The sequence below is a fragment of the Medicago sativa genome, chromosome 5 (assembly GCF_051527215.1).
Source record: "Medicago sativa cultivar Bolivia chromosome 5, Bolivia_mono, whole genome shotgun sequence".
NCBI classification, from domain to species: domain Eukaryota; kingdom Viridiplantae; phylum Streptophyta; class Magnoliopsida; order Fabales; family Fabaceae; genus Medicago; species Medicago sativa.
In genome coordinates, this window is record NC_140753.1 from 47,551,531 (window position 1) to 47,566,212 (window position 14,682).

Below are 14,682 nucleotides of genomic sequence, written 5' to 3' on the forward strand. Positions count from 1 at the left end.
GTTGTTGGGTTGATCAGACCCACCTGCTCTTTGAAAGAAGCAATTGTTACTGAATTTCACCAACATTCTGTTGTGAATCTCCATTTCAGAAGGCTTAGCATCTTTGTTACCACCCAGAAGAGTGTTGTAGTAGTTTTGCAGCAGGACATCATCCTTTTTAACTATTTCTTGAAATCTTCCTTCTGCATCCATTCTACAAGCTTTAGCAATTATCTCCTCTGTGATGATTACGGGAATACCCATCACTTCAGACCTTATCTCAAGACTACTGAAGGAAGTGGGATTCAACTCAATCTCCTTCTTTCCTTTCTTCGACCCAGCTGGTTTATCTGCTGCCTTCACAGGCTTTCTATTGACGATTTCAGCCCTTAACCAGAAATCTTTGATCAAGTTCACATATGTTGGCCCATTTAGCATGTTGAAGTATCCAGACAGTTTCTGAGTTTCTACATAGCCTTCCATGTCCACTTCGTACTTCTTGAGTGAAGTGAAGTCCACTGGTGATTCTACTTGGACGATTAAGGATTTCCATGGAATATCCATAGTCTTCTCTTTGTAGATGGACCCAGATTCTGGTACGCTTTGCATGTTTGATGTAGATTCTGAAACTTTTGAGCTTGATGATGCCATTTGATGATTGACGAAGATTTGAAGAAGATGAAGATTTTAGGGTTCTAAGGTTGAGAGAATGCGCTTACTTCGCAAGAGGTTTGAGAGCAAATGTGTTTGTTGTGAATGAGTAGTGTGTGAATTGTCAAAGTGTTAAAAGTAAAACGATTGCAATTCAAAAGAGACAAACAAACATAACATTAATGACAAAATTGGGGGCGCGTGAAAAGTACTTTCAAAGCTTTTAAATCATCATTGCCCTTTTAGTTATACACAAACACATACAGGCCACGTAAGAAGTTCACAGAGTAACTACCAAATTAGTGGGCCAGAAGTTAATTTTTAAAAGGTAACTTCCAACGTTTCCACTAATTCAACTATTTAGAAGCAACAAATCCAGCTTCTGGACTTCAGATGCTGACGTCATCATCAGAAGCGAGTTTTCCTCAGAACCTCAATAAAGAGCTTCTGATGGACTACCGCTTCTGAACTGACTTCAGAACCTAAAACCCTATTCAGGAGCAAGCAAGCATTTTAATCAGATACAAAGTGCATGTTCAAATTTTTCTTTATAAAATCAAATCTTTCAACAGTTAAAGGCTTAGTAAATATATCAGCCCATTGATTTTCAGTATCAATGAATTGTATATCTAAAATTCCTTTTTGAACATAATCTCTGATAAAATGGTGTTTGATTTCAATGTGCTTAGCTCTTGAATGCAAAATTGGATTTTTAGACAAACAAATAGCAGCAGTATTATCACAATAAATGGGAATACTGTTAGCAGTTATCTGATAATCTTCCAACTGATGTTTCATCCAAAGTAGTTGTGTACAACAACTTGCAGCTGAAATGTATTCTGCTTCTGCTGTAGACATAGCAATAGTTGTTTGTCTTTTGCTAGCCCAGGATATAAGATTATCACCCAGAAATTGACAATTGCCACTGGTTGACTTTCTTTCAATCCTATCACCAGCATAATCAGCATCACAGAATCCAATTAGCTTATAATCTAAGGATTTCCTATAAAGGAGTCCAAGATTAGTAGTTCCTTTCAAATACCTGAAGATTCTCTTGACAGCAGTCATATGAGATTCTCTAGGATCTGATTGGAATCTTGCACACAAGCATACACTGAATAAAATATCTGGCCTAGATGCAGTGAGGTATAACAAAGAACCAATCATACCTCTATACAGCTTCTGATCTACTTTAGCTCCTTCATCTTCTTTGCTTAAGTTGCACGTAGGGTGCATTGGAGTGTTCATCACTTTACAATCTTCAAGTTTGAACTTCTTCAGAAGCTCCTTTGTGTACTTTGATTGATGAACATAGACTCCATCTTTGCATTGATTGATTTGAATGCCCAGGAAGAACTTCAGCTCTCCCATCATGCTCATTTCAAATTCATCCTGCATTAACTCAGAAAATTCCTTGCAAAGAGATGCATTAGTAGAACCAAATATTATATCATCAACATATATTTGCACAACAAGAATATCTTTCTCAAGGGTCCTTCTGAAGAGTGTAGTATCAACCTATCCTCTTTTAAAATCATTTTTGATTAAGAAATTACTTAGTCTATCATACCAAGCTCTGGGAGCTTGTTTCAAGCCATATAGTGATTTCTTCAGTTTAAAAACATGGTCAGGATATTTAATATCCTCAAATCCAGGAGGTTGTTTGACATACACTTCTTCTTCTATGACACCATTTAGAAATTCACTCTTGACATCCATTTGATATAATATTATGCCATGATTAACTGCATAGGAAAGAAGTAACCTGATTGCAAACAATCTTGCAACTGGAGCAAACGTTTCAGTGTAATCAATGCCTTCTTGTTGACTATACCCTTGTGCAACAAGCCTGGCTTTGTTTCTTGTTACTTCACCTTGCTCATTCAGCTTGTTTCTGAATACCCATTTTGTTCCAATAATGTTCTTGTGCTGAGGTTTGGGTACCAGATCCCACACATCATTTCTTTGAAATTGATTCAAATCTTCTTGCATAGCTAGGATCCATCCATCATCTGAAAGTGCTTCATCAACTGTTGTAGGTTCAATCATTGAGATTAGTCCAGTCATTGACTCTTCTTGTCTGAAATGTGATCTTGTTCTTCTTGGACTATCTTTGTTTCCAATGATTAGCTCCTCAGGATGTGAAGACTTGTGTTTGAAAGTGTTTCTGGGAGGATCTGCTTGATGTGAGCCATCTTGTGCTTCATCAGAAGCAGCTTCATCTTGTGCTTCTGATGTGGGTTCAGCTTCTGGACTATCTTCAGACTCAGCTATCTGATCAGGTTCTGGAGTAGCTTCAGGAACCTGTATCTCTGCAAAACTTTCACCTTGCTTTGAAGTTTTATCTTCAAGCTCCTTGTCATCAAATTTAACGTGCATAGATTCTTCAACACAGAGTGTTTCTGAATTATACACTCTGTATGCCTTTGACCTTTCAGAGTAACCTAAAAAGATTCCTCTTTGGGCCTTGGCATCAAATTTCTTTAGGTAGAGCTTGTTGTTCAGAATGTAACATGTACATCCAAATTGATGAAAGTAAGAGATATTGGGTTTTCTTCCTTTAAAGAGTTCATATGCTGTTTTCTCCAAAATAGGTCTAATATAGATCCTGTTTTGAACATAGCATGCTGTATTCACTGCTTCTGCCCAAAAATGTTTTGGTAAATTGTTTTCATGAATCATGGTTCTGGCCATTTCTTGTAAAGTTCTATTCTTTCTCTCTACAACTCCATTTTGTTGTGGTGTTCTAGGAGAAGAGAATTCATGGAAAATTCCATGTTTTTCACAAAAAGCTTCAAATGGCTCATTTTCAAATTCTCCACCATGATCACTTCTGATTTTCAAAATTTTTGATTCTTTTTCAGATTGAATTTGAGTGCAGAAGCTACTGAATACATCACACGCAACATCTTTACTCTTTATGAATTTCACCCAAGTCCATCTGCTGTAATCATCAACAATGACTAATCCATATCTACTTCCATATAAGGATGCAGTACTCACTGGTCCAAATAAATCAATATGGAGTAATTCTAAAGGTCTTGAGGTTGAAACAATGTCTTTGGTTTTGAAAGATGATTTCACAATTTTCCCTCTCTGACATGCACCACAGAGTGCATCTGAATGATAGTCAATGTCTGGTAGCCCTTTCACAAGTTGTAACTTACTAAGCTTAGAGATTAACCTCCAGTTAGCATGTCCCAACCTTCTGTGCCACATCCATTTCTTATCATTCACTGATAGTAGGCAAACCACCTTCTGATCAGCCAGTTCAGAAAAATTGATTTTATAGACATTGTTAACTCTCTTTCCCTTGAACACAATGGATTTGTCTTCCTTGTTGATTACTGTACAGTTGGGTTTTTCAAAAAGCACATCATAACCATTATCACAAAATTGACTAATGCTCAAAAGGTTATGTTCAAGACCATCTACCAACCATACATTATTAATTGAGGTAGAGGAATTACCAATAGTTCCTGTACCTATGATCTTGCCTGACTGGTTGCCTCCAAATTTCACATTTCCTCCCTCTTTCATTGTTAGGCTGAGGAACATGGACTTGTCTCCTGTCATGTGTCTTGAGCAACCGCTGTCTAGGTACCATGATCTTTGCTTTGGCACTGCTCTTAGACATACCTGCATCATTGACATTTTTAGATTTAGGTACCCATTGTTCTATGGGTCCTGGAAGGTTAGTACTTAAGGCTTTACTCTTCACTTCTTGTACCTTGTGTTGTGAGTTGGGTTGCTTCTGATTAACCATCACCTTAGGTTTTGGTACTTCAGAAGCAGTAACTATCTTCTTCTGAAACTTAGACTTCAGAACCCCAGATTTTGGTTTCACCAGACTCTGAGGAATAGGTTCTGATCTTTTCAGGATCCTGACCTTTGAAGTCTTGGAATCAGATTTGATCATAGCCTTTGACTTAGAGTTCTTTGGCGTTGAAGTAATCTTAGCCTTAGGACTAGAAGCTTCAGGTTCTGATTGAACAACAGTTTCCAACTCAGCCCCTTCTGGTACAAAGAATGTTTTCAGACCTTCCTTGATGCATTCACAACAAGATTTTAGATTGGTTTTCTCAAGTTTCACTTCTGGAAAACCAATTCCTCTACCATTGTTCTTGTAAATGCTATAAATCATAGAAGCTACTCTGCTTCTGTCAATGCCAAATATAATAAAATCTTCAAGAGCAATTTCATGGTTACTTAAAGGTTTTTCATTACACTTTTCTTGTAGCTTCTGACATAAGAACCTGAGCTGATCTTCATATGTTTTACACATGAAGTCAAAGCCCCTAAGTCCTTGTTCAGAAGCTTTCAGATCCAATAGAGTTGATTTTTGCCGTTGTACCAAATCAGCATATTTTTCTTTTAAATCCTTCAACTCATTGGTTCTTACTTCAAAATGTGTAAGAAGTTCTTTAAGTGACTCAACAAGTTCATCTCTGGGAATTTTGGAATATACCTCGTTTTCATCTTCTGAGTCTGAATCTGATCCAGCTTCTGAAGTTGCTGTTGCTACCAACCCAACAGCTACCTTTGCATCTTCATCAGCTTCCTCTTTATTAGATCCAGATTCACTACCCAAATCATCCCAGGTTGCCATTAAACTCTGCTTAATCTGCTTCTTGAGTTTGCTTGGTTTGAATGTAGACCTCTTTGACTTGTCCTTTGACTTTTCTCTTTGAAGATCAGGGCATTCAGCAATGAAGTGTCCAGGCTTCTTACAGTTGAAGCAACCCTTCTGATCTTCTTTCTTTGAGCTTCTGGAGTTACCCCTTCTGGAGAGAAACTTTCTGTTCTTCTTGGCCAGATATTGAAGTCTGTTTGAGAGCATGGCCATTTCAGCAGCATCTGGTTCAGAATCTGAACTTGACTGTTCTTCCTCTTCAGATTCAACTACTTTGAGAGCTTTTGATGACTTGCCTTTGGATGGAAGAGCTATTGATTTACTCTTCTTAGTAGACTCATGTTCATTAAGACTTAACTCATGAACTTTGAGAGAACTAACAAGATCTTCGACACTTAAAGTGTTTAAATCTTTAGCTTCCTCAATGGCAGTCACCTTTGGTCTCCATCTGGCAGGTAAGCTTCTGAGTATCTTGCTTACATGATCAGAAGCAACATAGCTCTTCTTTAGAATCTGTAGCCCATAAACTAAGGTTTGAAACCTTGAGTACATTTCCTCAATAGTTTCATCATCCTTCATCTTGAATAACTCATACTGATGTACAAGCAGAAGAGCCTTTGCTTCTTTGACCTTCTTGCTCCCTTCATAATTTGAACAGAGAGAAGCAAACATAGCTTTAGCAGTGGATTTGTCACTCATCTTCATGTATTCTGCTTTGGGTATGGCAGTGACAAGAGCTCCTCTGATAATATGATGCTTCTTGTAGAGTTTCCTCAGTTCTGGAGTATGTTTCTTTCTATCCACAGCAGCTCCTTCTTCATCAAGAACTAAATCACCAACACCATCTTCCAGAATATCCCATAATTCTTCATCTAGGCTCATGATGTAACTGTAAAAGTTGGTCTTCCACCAAGAGAACTCTTCAGCATCTCCATTGAACTTTGGAACTTTTCCAACACTGGATTTCTTACTATCACTATAATCATGTGAGACATGTTTATAGCTAGTATCACTAGGACCAGTAGGTGGAGGAGTAGACATGTTTTTCTCAGATCTTTGACTGTTGCACGGTTAAGTGATACACAACAGACCAAGGCTCTGATACCAATTGAAGGTGAGAAAAACACAAGAAGGGGGGTTGAATTGTGTTTTGAAAAATTCTTCGTTTCTCCTAAACAACTGAATACACTGATCAGAAGCTAGATGAGACAGCTTCTGAAGTGATAATCAGAATCTAAATGCAGCGGAATAAAACAGAGAGAGAGAAGAAGAACGACACAAAGCAATTATACTGGTTCCTTCCACAATCCGGAAGTAGTCCAGTCCCCCTTGCACTTCCAAGGAGATTTCACTATGAGTAATATCTGATTACAAATGCTCAAGCACACAAGCAAGAGACTTCCTTTGCTCAAGCACACAAGCTAGAGACTTCCTTTGCTCAAGAACACAATCAAGAGACTTCCTGCTCAAGCACAACTGCAAGAGACTTCCTAACTAAACAAAATTACACAGAAAATTGTTTAAGGTTGAACACTTGATATACAATCAGAGGTGCTCACAATACAAATCAGATACAGACTCAATGGACTTAAGAATTTCACTACAAGAAAAAATGCGTTTTGCGACCTTTAAAATTGACGATTGCGACTGTTAGAAGGGTCGCAAATGTACATTTGCGACTGTTCCCCAACAGTCACATTTGTTGGGGTCGCAACAGTCATTTGCGACCCTTCGTAGAACAGCCACTCCAACTGCCGCAACAGATGTTGCGACAGTTGCCAACCGTCGCAAAAGAGCGCTTTAATTTAATTTAAAAGGGCTTGCGACCCTTCAAAACAGTCGCAGATGTAAGTTTTTTTTTTAAAAAAATAAAGGCTTGCGACCCTTCAAAACAGTCGCAGATGTTAAGATTTTTTAAAAAAAAAATAAAAAATGAATGGGGCAGTTTTTGTTGCCAATTTAAATAAATATATTAATAAATACATAAAATACAAAAATATATAACTAAAAATAGCAAGACCATCACATAAAATGTGTCTTAACTAACATCCTTAATAATGTTAATCTATTTGGTCATCACAATCTTCTTGACCAATGACATTATTCACAGCTTAAGCATTAGATAGCAGCCACACACTCACATGCGAACCTAACCTAGTGCCATCTGAATGTGACATGCCTCCTAAAGGAATTTTAGATGTAGATCTTCTGACGCGACTTGAGCTGCTCGGATAAGGTGATGTTCTGCTACACTCATGTGACAAAGACCTATCTTTTCTCTCCTTAGGCATTTTAAATGTTCTGAACTGAATTGAGTGAAGTAGAAGCTGCATACAGATAGCATCAACATCAGAAATTTAGCGAAACTGAATTTGCTTTAAAACTGATGTTTCACACATCAAACATCAATGCCAAAACAAATCCTGTAATTAGACATCAAAAGCAGACCATTAAACAATTAAAATGTGATGTACTCCAAAAAAAAAACAATTAACATGTGATGAAGGAATCAGTACAATACCTGATCTGTTTCTGGAATCAAAGGACAAAAGCATCAACTGGATGTATGGAAGGATCCAATATATTAGTTGCGGAAAGAGGAAACAAGCCTGCAACATAACAATGGGTTAATAACTTAAACAACGAACCACTGCATTACAAATTAGCTCAAACAATTATCTTTCATATGCATATTCGATTACAATGGCAAAGGGTTAACAACAATAACAGAGGACAAATAAAAAAAAACAATAACCAACAACAACAATAACCAATATCAGGATTATTAACAAGGAAAGGGATGGTTCGCCAAAGAAAATCAGGTTCAGGTTGAAAATCAGCATCAAAGATAGCAACATAATCACATTGTTTCACATAGCTATGTTTCATTCCCTCCTTTAGTGCACCTGCTTTGTAACCATTTCTATTGTCCCTAACTTCATACTATATATTCACACCTTTGCTTCTCCATCTATGGCATTCTACTTGTACCAACTCCTGCATTTTTTGTTTGTTCACTTGCCACAATCATTCACAATCACCTTTTAATACAAACTTAACCCTATCATTAGTCTTGTTACTCGATTATTCTCTATTTTAGAAATATTTGATGGACTGAAATGAAAAACCGATATAAATGACTATAGTGTCTAACAAGAGAACCAAAATGGAACCAAAGAAAAACTTAGGTGAAAAATAAAATTTACTAGACCAAAAGTGTAATTTAAGGTGACAAAAGTGCACATTAGTTTCGTAGCATGTATACCTTAATTGTTGGATCAGTTGAATCATCAAGAATTTGTATGATGATTCTATCAAAAGGCCAGCTGAGTCCACATGCAGCACCAATTGATAACTGATAAACCTGCATTTTGAACAATTTTTATGTCAATTTCAAAGACAGAAAGTTATGCTTTAAAAAGGTCACAAATTACATTAAAATGGAAAAAATCGATATTGAAAATTCACCTCTCTTTCATTATACATTGGAACTTGAACAAGAACCATAGGGTAATTAGAGTTTCCCAACTCAACATCATCCTTAATAGTCTCCCAATTTATCTAATCATCAAATGCCAATCCTGGAATAATTTCCATGTTTTGCGATTATCATTTCGGACAGTTTGCAAAGCACAAGACAGTGTGTGTATGACTGCCAGTCAAATTGACAACGTTAATATCAAATGCATCTTTAAGAATAATTATATGTCATACAAATTTCAATTTATCAGCGACCTACAGAAGACCAATAGCCTATCAATATATGGAATAGAATGTCTACATGGATAAGTGCATGGCTGACTGCCTTTACAAAAAACACATGCTGATAGCCTCAATGTACAAAGTACATACATATGATCAATTGTAACTTAATAAGGAAATGTCATAGTCAACTGAAGCCACGGGATTAGGGAATATATGCATTGGTGAAACATTTCTATAATCCAGCAGCAGGCATCTGTAAAGTGCAGTCAATTATAAATCCTATGGCATTAAAAAGGATGTGCCATCATTCAGTTCACAAGTTTTATGAATAAAAGGTACATGTTAGATATTGGAAAAAGAAAATTACGATCAATATATCAAGATGTTATAAATGGCAAGCACATATAGTGACGATTAATGCTAACTACATATCTAACTCATGAGTTATGAAATTGACATAACAACTAGGTTAATGTAAAGAATAGAAAACACAAATTAGCAACAACACCTCTTCAATATGGTACCCTTTTCTGGATGCTCGAACTATCATCTCCATTTGAAAGACATATCCCTTACTAACACAGCAACTAATAATATCTTTAAGCGCTGATTTCCTATAAAGTCTACAAATAACAACAATACATCAATCTCAAACCAATCAAGTGATCAACAGGGAGCAAAAACACTCACTAAACTTTTAGATATCCATTATCAATCTCTTTACCTGAAAGACCCTGTCAAATCTGAGACACCAGGCCATAAAAGTGTTTGTGCAAGAACATTTGCTCCCCTGCTTGTTAGTTTGCGCATAAGATTCCATCCATGCACACCACCACCTTTAACATAACGAGTCCCGGTAACTATATCAGCACCAGTTTCCAACTGTTTTCTGAAGAAAAAAAGGGAAGAGTTAAGTTGTGGCAGGTAAGAAGAAAAAACAGAAAGACGTTATTAACAAATTATTGGCGGCGGCGTAACATGACGGAAAACCAATTGCACAGAACTGAGAAACTAACAAAATCAATAAATAAATTAACAAACTAAATCACTCTCTCTATATTAACAAACTAAATCAATAAACTAATTTAAAAGGGCCTGCATGAATATAATATATAAAGATCATGATGACATTCATATACATAGAAAAGAAACATCAAGCGTACTTGGAACCCAAACAAGCATGCACACATATTACATATCATTTTACACTATATAGTAGCCATTTTAGGTGAGAGCATGAGAACTTGAGAAGAAGTATAGATATTTTCTCTTCTCTTTTGGTTTGATTTAAATTTTGCCCCTGAAAGTATATTCATTTGTAGTAAAATTTCGACTCCATTATACTTTTACTTGGAAGACAACACAAATTGTAATATCATTTACCATCAACATTTTTTTTTTCTTCCTAAAATCAGATTTACATTCATCATCACGTTTACTCTCTATAGTGGAATTTAAACTAGAGTTCTTCGTAATACTTTTATATGCAATTAAAGACTATCAGAAGTTTGAAACTACAAAGGTATGTGTAAGTTTCAATATATTTTAAAAGCTTCTTTAACATGTGCATGTACAACCTACTTTGTTAGTTCATGCTCAAAAGTTCTCAACCGCCTAAATTCCCATAATATGTACATGTTTTCAATGAGTAACCTTAATGAAGAATGATAACAAAAATCATCATCAGTTTATCTTAAGGTTAATTTAAAAGACTTAAAATTTTTCCTAAAGTAAATTATGTTGAAGTTCCCCTAGCCCTACAGCGAAACCCATTTGCACAGAATAAGAACGCAAAATTAGAAACTAGAAATTACACAGATTCAATTAACTAGAAATTAACTCGGGCAGCAAGAGATTACCTGTGCTCTGCTTTTTCCAGAGCCAAAAGCCCCTGCCATATTATAACAGAGATTTTAGTCATTTTAAAACGTTTTTGGTACCGAAAAACGTAAAACGACAACAATCTTACCAATGTAACCGAGGGTTAGCGGTAACACACTAAGCGTACAGGGAGAAAGGCTGGTTACAAGTCCTGCCCCATAAATTACAGCCAAACTGTAAAGTTGAATAAGAAGCATATAAAAAACCATATACACAAGTTTCAATTATTAGTGGAAATGATAGAAATAAAATCATTCGGAGGAATTTATAGTGCACCTAGTAAAACTCAGGGACGATAGTTGGTCCAGAACTGCTTCATTGGCCTGTTGTCCGGCTGAAAATAGAATGCCTCCAAACCAGTCACCGATACCTCCATCAGCCAAAGTAAAAACAGTTGCAACCACTTCCTGATTAAAAAACACAATTCTTGTTCCTGAGACCAAACTTACCCCGGAAAATAAACAAATGAAAAGAAACATTGGAAAGAGACAAGAATTGTAGAAGACATTAATGCAACCGAGACATTTAAACTTACAGCTTTTGCAGTGACTGGAGCAACCAATTGTGCAGCTGAAAATGAAAAGTTGAAGATTATTAGGTTTGAAGGCTGACCGTAGCTTTGAGAAAGAAGGTGGGTCATGAGAAATGGAAGGAAAGAGAAGTGGGGACCGTAGATTGGAGAGACGAGTGCAGGATTTGTCAATGTGGTGATTGGTTGAACGAGATTGAGGCACGGCGGCGTGGTTGGTGTAGAAGCACGGCTGCGGCGATGGCAGAGAACAGAGGGTGAGAGAGATTGGGAATTTTAGGGTTTATGAGATTAAGCATGAGAGGTGATGAAAGAGAATGAGGGTGAGATGAAGATTTCAGAGATTGAGTGAGATGAAGATTGGAGGCTTAGGGTTTGAATTTTGAGAGCGGGGAGAGTGAAATTTGGGAGCGGGGAGAGTGAATTTGGGAAAGCGATAGTCAGGAAATTGGGTGAAGAACACGTGATATAACCCAAAAAGCTCAAAAAAAAACTAAAAAAAAAAACTCAAAAAACTGCGACAGTTGCTTAAGGGTCGCAATTACTAAAAAGTTTGCGGCTGTTGGGCTTAAGGGTCGTAGAAACTGTCGCAAAGGTGTAATCAGAGGCAGTTTTAAGCTAAGGGTCGCAAAGTAAGTGTCGCAAAATTCAAAATTTCTTGTAGTGTTTCTAAGATATGACTTTGAGACACAGAAATTCTAAGTGAATGCAGAACAATTTCAGCAGAGGTTTGGTACTTGTGAAAATCTTGTGAGTCTTTCGTTCAGCGTTCTTGCATTACCAAATCTCTAGGTCTTCACTCCTTTATATAGAGGTGTGAAAGAGACGTTGTGAAATTGCCAGCACACCAAAGAGTCGTTGTTGAAGCTTGATCTTTCACCAATGATCTTTTGCCTGATTTGGTTGTTGTCCTATGAAGAACAAATTTGAAATCCATTCCTTATCCAAAGGAACATCTATGCAGGCGTAACCGTATTCTGGAGCTGTTTTCTTGTCTTGTAGCGTGGACACAAAACAGAGTAGTGGAGAACGTGGTTGTACAATTCGTACAAAGTACAATGTCAACGCTTTCGTCCAAATTGCAAGCACAAGCCTTCAAACACCTTTGAAATGACCGTTGCAAAATTCCACTAATCCTTTGTTTGTGTTTTCGAATCCAATAGACAGCTTTTGCATTGATAATTCTTCAATTCTTGAATCTTTTGCAAATCCAGTTGAGATTCAGCTTCTGGTGAAATGACTTCTGATGAGGCAGCTTCTGATGATGCATCTTCTGATGATGCAGCTTCTGATGAAGCAACTTCTGCAGCTTCTGATGGTGCAGCTTCTGATGATGTGGCTTCTGGACCTCTTGTCTTCAGAAGCACTGTTCTTCAGGAGCAGCTTTACTTCAGGAGCGCTATTTCTTTCAGGAGCAGCTTGACTTCAGGAGCGCTTTGCCTTCAGAATCATCTAAGCTTCATTTTCTTTTGCTCTTTATTTGCTCATTCAGAACCAATGATGATGTAACTTTATAATTATGGTCTTGTACACTTGAACAAATATTAGCTAGTCCAATTTACAATTTTTAATACCTTGTTATCATCAAAACTCTTTAAGGTTCATTGTTAAACACATTTTGTTCCAACACATGAAACAAAAATTAGATTCATTGTTTCTCTAACAATCTTGCTTTTAGTGATTGATGGAAAATGATTGCTAGTTAGTTATTTAGAAGTTAACTAATCAGTCAACTATAACGTCACAACGAGGTACAAAGAAATGTATTATTCATTAGCGTTTTCTAATATTCAAACTAGTTATCTAGAAATACATATGATAAACAAGAGCTCAAGACTACAAAACTCCAATGTAGACCCTCGGCTTTGAACGATGACGACCAAGGACAGTTGCCATTGCACCTTAATAGCAGAAACTTTTAGAACTTTGAATAAATACTGCTTGTCAGAGAAATGGGAAGGAAACAATGCATTTGTAGGAAAAATTTATGATTATTATTCTAATGTTGAATAGTGTGTATGCTAATCCGTTTATATTGATTGCGCTATACAGAACAAGCCTGATAAATGGGCCGAATACGATTACAAGAAAGTACAGACCTAAATTGACGTAGAATTCAGATTCCAGTTTTGCAACAGAAGTAGAAAAGAATTTTTATAAAATTACAAACAATACATGATACTATTCAACATGCATGTTCCTACAAGAATATAAATAAACAGTATGATCATAGTCCTTCTAGGAGGTACCAATTTTTCTCAGTTAGGTTCCTCTGTTCGTATTTGTAGTGTGACAAAGACCTAAATATATAAGAAACTTTGACAAAGACAATGACTAGTTTGAAATATTAATAGACTCAGTGACTAAGTGACTTAAATGTCCAATTTGGTGTTTTACTCAACTTTTTTATCGAATTCATGACTAACTTGAACTTGGAGTATCTGCACATACCACACTCACACTTGCTATACTTCTGGCTGGACTCTCGTTCGTCAACAGCAAGAAATTCGGCAGCCAGATTTTCGTCTATGAAGGTTGGTGAAACTTTGGTATAGAACTAGTTGATACATGGTTCATTTAGATGGTTCATGAAATTATGATATCAACTGTGTTATTTAATTGGTTTCTAATAGCTTGGTTAAAGGCCAAGAAACCCATCATTCTGAAACTCACATATTCTTATTTTTTGTAATGTGAAGTGAACACAGATAATATAGTTTAGACCAAACCTTTAGGATTAGTATAATATAATTTAGACCAAACCTTTAGGATTAGTACTGAGACTAATCCAAGGGAATTCACCCTGATCTTGTACCAAGCAGAATTGCAGTTTGCAGTCTGCACTTGACTCAATAAAGGGGTCGGCATCCAGTATATCTTTTGATCTGTGTACATCTTTGAAAATAAACATATATAGTGTCTGCATAATGCAATCTGCAGTCTATGCATGCTTTAATACAAGGGTCAGCATCTAGTATATATCTTGCATGTATGTCTCTCAACATAATGGATGCAATGTAGTATCATTTAATCCGTTCTAATCTCATGGATACTTGTACTACTAAGACCTTATATAGATGTACATAATGATTTTGAAGGATGATGGACTGGTTCATGAAATGTCATTCTAACATTCTTTGATGTTACTGCTTGTTATGCATTCTTTACTGCATCTTGTTTATATCCTGATCTTTACTGTTTCATATTTAATCCAATCTCATTCATTTTCTGCCTCTTATAATAAGCTTTTCTTTTCTAAATTACTTTTAGAAGTGTGCATCTTCAACCAAATTTAGTATACCAA

General features: G+C 36.4%; 2 protein-coding genes across 4 annotated transcripts; both read right to left on the reverse strand.

Annotated features, from left to right (window-relative positions):
* Nucleotides 1-7,208: 7,208 nt before the first annotated feature.
* LOC146922527 (uncharacterized) lies at nt 7,209-10,130 on the reverse strand. 2 transcript variants are annotated; one of them, XM_085715404.1, is made up of 5 exons: nt 9,693-10,130; nt 9,477-9,591; nt 8,529-8,627; nt 7,785-7,872; nt 7,209-7,590 (listed from the first exon to the last, which is right to left on the reverse strand). In XM_085715404.1, exons 1-5 carry the CDS (start codon nt 9,776-9,778, stop codon nt 7,556-7,558), a joined length of 423 nt encoding a protein of 140 aa, XP_085571530.1. In that variant the 5' UTR covers nt 9,779-10,130; the 3' UTR covers nt 7,209-7,555. The 2 variants fall into 2 exon arrangements, 1 of the variants encoding a protein (XP_085571530.1); XR_015012493.1 differs by lacking the exons at nt 7,209-7,590; nt 7,785-7,872 and adding exons at nt 8,124-8,260; nt 8,732-8,844 and having other exon boundaries at nt 9,693-9,864.
* Nucleotides 10,131-10,762: 632 nt separating this feature from the next.
* On the reverse strand, nt 10,763-11,853 carry LOC146922528 (cytochrome c-type biogenesis ccda-like chloroplastic protein 2). Of its 2 annotated transcripts, XR_015012494.1 has the most exons (5): nt 11,519-11,853; nt 11,385-11,419; nt 11,126-11,256; nt 10,938-11,023; nt 10,782-10,859 (listed from the first exon to the last, which is right to left on the reverse strand). XR_015012494.1 is itself a non-coding variant. In XM_085715405.1 (4 exons), the coding sequence occupies exons 1-4, from the start codon at nt 11,487-11,489 to the stop codon at nt 10,804-10,806; spliced, it is 378 nt and encodes a 125-aa protein (XP_085571531.1). In that variant the 5' UTR covers nt 11,490-11,820; the 3' UTR covers nt 10,763-10,803. The 2 variants fall into 2 exon arrangements, 1 of the variants encoding a protein (XP_085571531.1); XM_085715405.1 differs by having other exon boundaries at nt 10,763-10,859; nt 11,385-11,820.
* Between the last annotated feature and the right edge of the window lie 2,829 nt (nt 11,854-14,682).

What these genes read in the sequence shown, in the direction of transcription:
- LOC146922527 (XM_085715404.1), bottom strand. Translation starts at nt 9,778, where the DNA reads ATGCGCAAACTAACAAGCAGGGGAGCAAATGTTCTTGCACAAACACTT. An exon ending in CAACTGATCCAACAATTAAG is followed by an intron (nt 7,873 to 8,528) that starts GTATACATGCTA and finishes GTTATGTTGCAG; the next exon opens with GCTTGTTTCCTCTTTCCGCA. An exon ending in TGATTCCAGAAACAGATCAG is followed by an intron (nt 7,591 to 7,784) that starts GTATTGTACTGA and finishes ATCTGTATGCAG; the next exon opens with CTTCTACTTCACTCAATTCA.
- LOC146922528 (XM_085715405.1), bottom strand. Translation starts at nt 11,489, where the DNA reads ATGACCCACCTTCTTTCTCAAAGCTACGGTCAGCCTTCAAACCTAATA. An exon ending in CTCCAGTCACTGCAAAAGCT is followed by an intron (nt 11,257 to 11,384) that starts GTAAGTTTAAAT and finishes TTTTTTAATCAG; the next exon opens with GAAGTGGTTGCAACTGTTTT. An exon ending in GCTAACCCTCGGTTACATTG is followed by an intron (nt 10,860 to 10,937) that starts GTAAGATTGTTG and finishes ATAATATGGCAG; the next exon opens with GGGCTTTTGGCTCTGGAAAA.